Source organism: Cebus imitator, unplaced genomic scaffold (genome assembly GCF_001604975.1).
Source record: "Cebus imitator isolate Cc_AM_T3 unplaced genomic scaffold, Cebus_imitator-1.0 Scaffold28, whole genome shotgun sequence".
NCBI lineage: Eukaryota > Metazoa > Chordata > Mammalia > Primates > Cebidae > Cebus > Cebus imitator.
The window spans coordinates 6,303,953-6,306,467 of NW_016107343.1; the positions used below are offsets into that span (position 1 = coordinate 6,303,953).

At 47.0% G+C, this 2,515-nt stretch overlaps 1 protein-coding gene across 1 annotated transcript in view; it reads right to left on the reverse strand.

The window, feature by feature from the left end:
* IFT46 (intraflagellar transport 46) overlaps positions 1-2,515 on the reverse strand; it is a 26,979-nt gene that overhangs the window by 12,745 nt on the left and 11,719 nt on the right. The window contains 2 exon segments of the mRNA XM_017523441.1: positions 1,279-1,415; positions 2,099-2,251. Coding sequence (XP_017378930.1) covers positions 1,279-1,415; positions 2,099-2,251 — 290 coding nt within the window.

Genomic DNA, 2,515 nt, shown 5'->3' on the forward strand with positions numbered 1-2,515 from the left:
CACCAGGTGCCAGGCTGGAGTGCAGTGGCACAATCTCGGCTCACTGCAACCTCCGCCTCCCGGGTTCAAGCAATTCTCCTGCCTCAGCCTCCCGAGTAGCTGGGACTACAGGCGCACACCACCATGCCCAGCTAATTTTTGTATTTTTAGTAGAGACGAGGTTTCACCATATTGGCCAGGATGGTCTCGATCTCTTGACCTCGTGATCCGCGTGCCTCGGCCTCCCAAAGTGCTGGGATTACAGGCTTGAGCCACTGTGCCCGGCCTAATTTTTTTTTTTTTTTTTTTTTGGAGACAGAGTTTCACTTATGTTGCCCAGGCTAGAATGCAATGGCGAAATCTCAGCTCACTGCAAACCTCCGCCTCCCAGGTTCAAGTGATTCTCTTGCCTCAGCCTCCCGAGTAGCTGGGATTACAGGCATATGCCACCATGCCCAGCTAATTGTGTTGAGATGGGGTTTCACCTTGTTGGTCAGGCTAGTCTCAAACTCCCGACCTCAGGTGATCCATTCATCTCAGTCTCTCAAAGTGCTCGGATTACAGGCATGAGCCATTGCATCTGACGCTCAGCTAATTAAAAAAAAAATTTTGTAGAGGGAGGTCTTGCTATGTTACCCAGGTTGGTCTTGAACTCCTCACCTTAAGCAATCCTCCCACCTCAGCCTCCCAAAGTGCTTCAGACACCATGCCTGACCACCACCTTTTAGATTTACTTCGCAAAATCTCATGTAATCCCCAAGCCCACAAATGTTTCAGATAGTTCAAGTGATACTATAGTACTAGGTGAGGCAGTAGAGTCAGAAAGGGAGGAAAAGTCATTATTATATTGGGTTTCTGAGATATCTGCAAGTCCTAAATATAGGAGATCAAAAAGAGATGGTGGAATTTCACTTCTTTTTTTTTTTTTTGAGACAGAGTCTAGCTTTGCTGCCAGGCTGGAGTGCAGCGGTGCAATCTCAGCTCACTACAACCTCTACCTCCCAGGTTCAAGTGATTTCCTTGCCTCAGCCTCCCGAGTAGCTGGGATTACAGGCATGTACCACCACACTCAGCTAATTTTTTGAATTTTAGTAGGGACGGGGTTTCACCATGTTGGCCTGGCTGGTCTGGAACTCTTGACCTCGTGATCCACCCGCCTCTGCCTCCCAAAGTGCTGGGATTACAGGTGTGAGCCACTGCACCCAGCCATAATTTTACTTCAAACTGATGCCCTCCCGCTCCAGTGTTTTGAAGGTGGTATTTTGAAGAACACCCTTGGCTTGGGTGTTCTTTCCTCACCCTTCCAGAGGGGCTCCATGCTCTTCATCATCATCATCAGAATCAGAATCAGTTTCAGATGAATCATCATCATCATCGTCATCATCATTTTCACTAAAGCCCCGTTGAGGTGTCAAGTGTGAAGTCTTTTTCTTCTCCTGAGATAGGGCAGGGCAGGCAGAGAAAGCTTCACATAAAAAAATCTAACGTACCTATGCCCAGTTCTCTATCGCTGTAACCAACACCCCACCCACCTGGCACCCAATCACCAGAAGAAGAAGGAGGCACTTCCCAGAAGGGGCTTGAGTGCCTTCTGCCCCTGCTCAGCTATAAATGGGGACTCCACTTTCTAGAACCATATTCCATTTCTCTACTTGAGGCTGGGGTTATAAATTCCATCTAATTTTATCTATTGTACAGATGACTTAGATCCTCAGAGCTCTGCATACACTTTAGACAGCTTTGGCCCAAAAAGCTATGGACTTTCAAAGAAGAAGATGGCAACTCTAATTATTTTGGAAGAAAATCAGGGAAGATGAAGAGGGAATAAAAACTTTAAGGGTCTTAATACTCACAAAGACCATAGAGAGGAAATCTAGTATTTAATTTTCAAGACAGCTCAGAGTAAGCTGCTTGAAACTACCAAAAGAAGAAAGTTCAAAACCAACCTTGTGCCCATCTAACCAACAGTTTCTATAGACTTTCCATTTTTGTTCAGTGATATTTCTCTTCATGCAGTATCTGATCTATCTGTATTTCCCTTCCCCTACCCCATAAATTACATACAATGACTATACATTCTCTCTTAAGCAGCTCTTTTGTTCTTGCCATTATAACCTGCCTTTCTGTGCTTCTGGCTCTCTCTGTACCATCCCACCTTCTCAAATCCATGAGAAGGGGTCTGGTGGCACCTGGGACTTGCAGAGGCAGGCAGAACAGGGTCCATGTCTTTGCTTCTGTGGCCTGGAGCCTGTGGCATGCCCTCTCTTAGGACCTGAAGGATGACCAGTTGGCCCCCTTTAAAAGTAGGTTTCCAGCCAGGCGGCAGGGGCTCAAGCCTGTAATCCCAGCACTTTGGGAGGCCGAGGCAGGTGGATCACAAGGTTAGGAGATCGAGACCATCCTGGCCAACGTGGTGAAACACTGTCTCTACTAAAAATACCAAAAAATAAGCTGGGCGTGGTGGTGCATGCCTGTAATCCCAGCTACTCAGGAGGCTGAGGCAGGAGAATCGCTTGAGCCAGGTAGTTGGAGATTG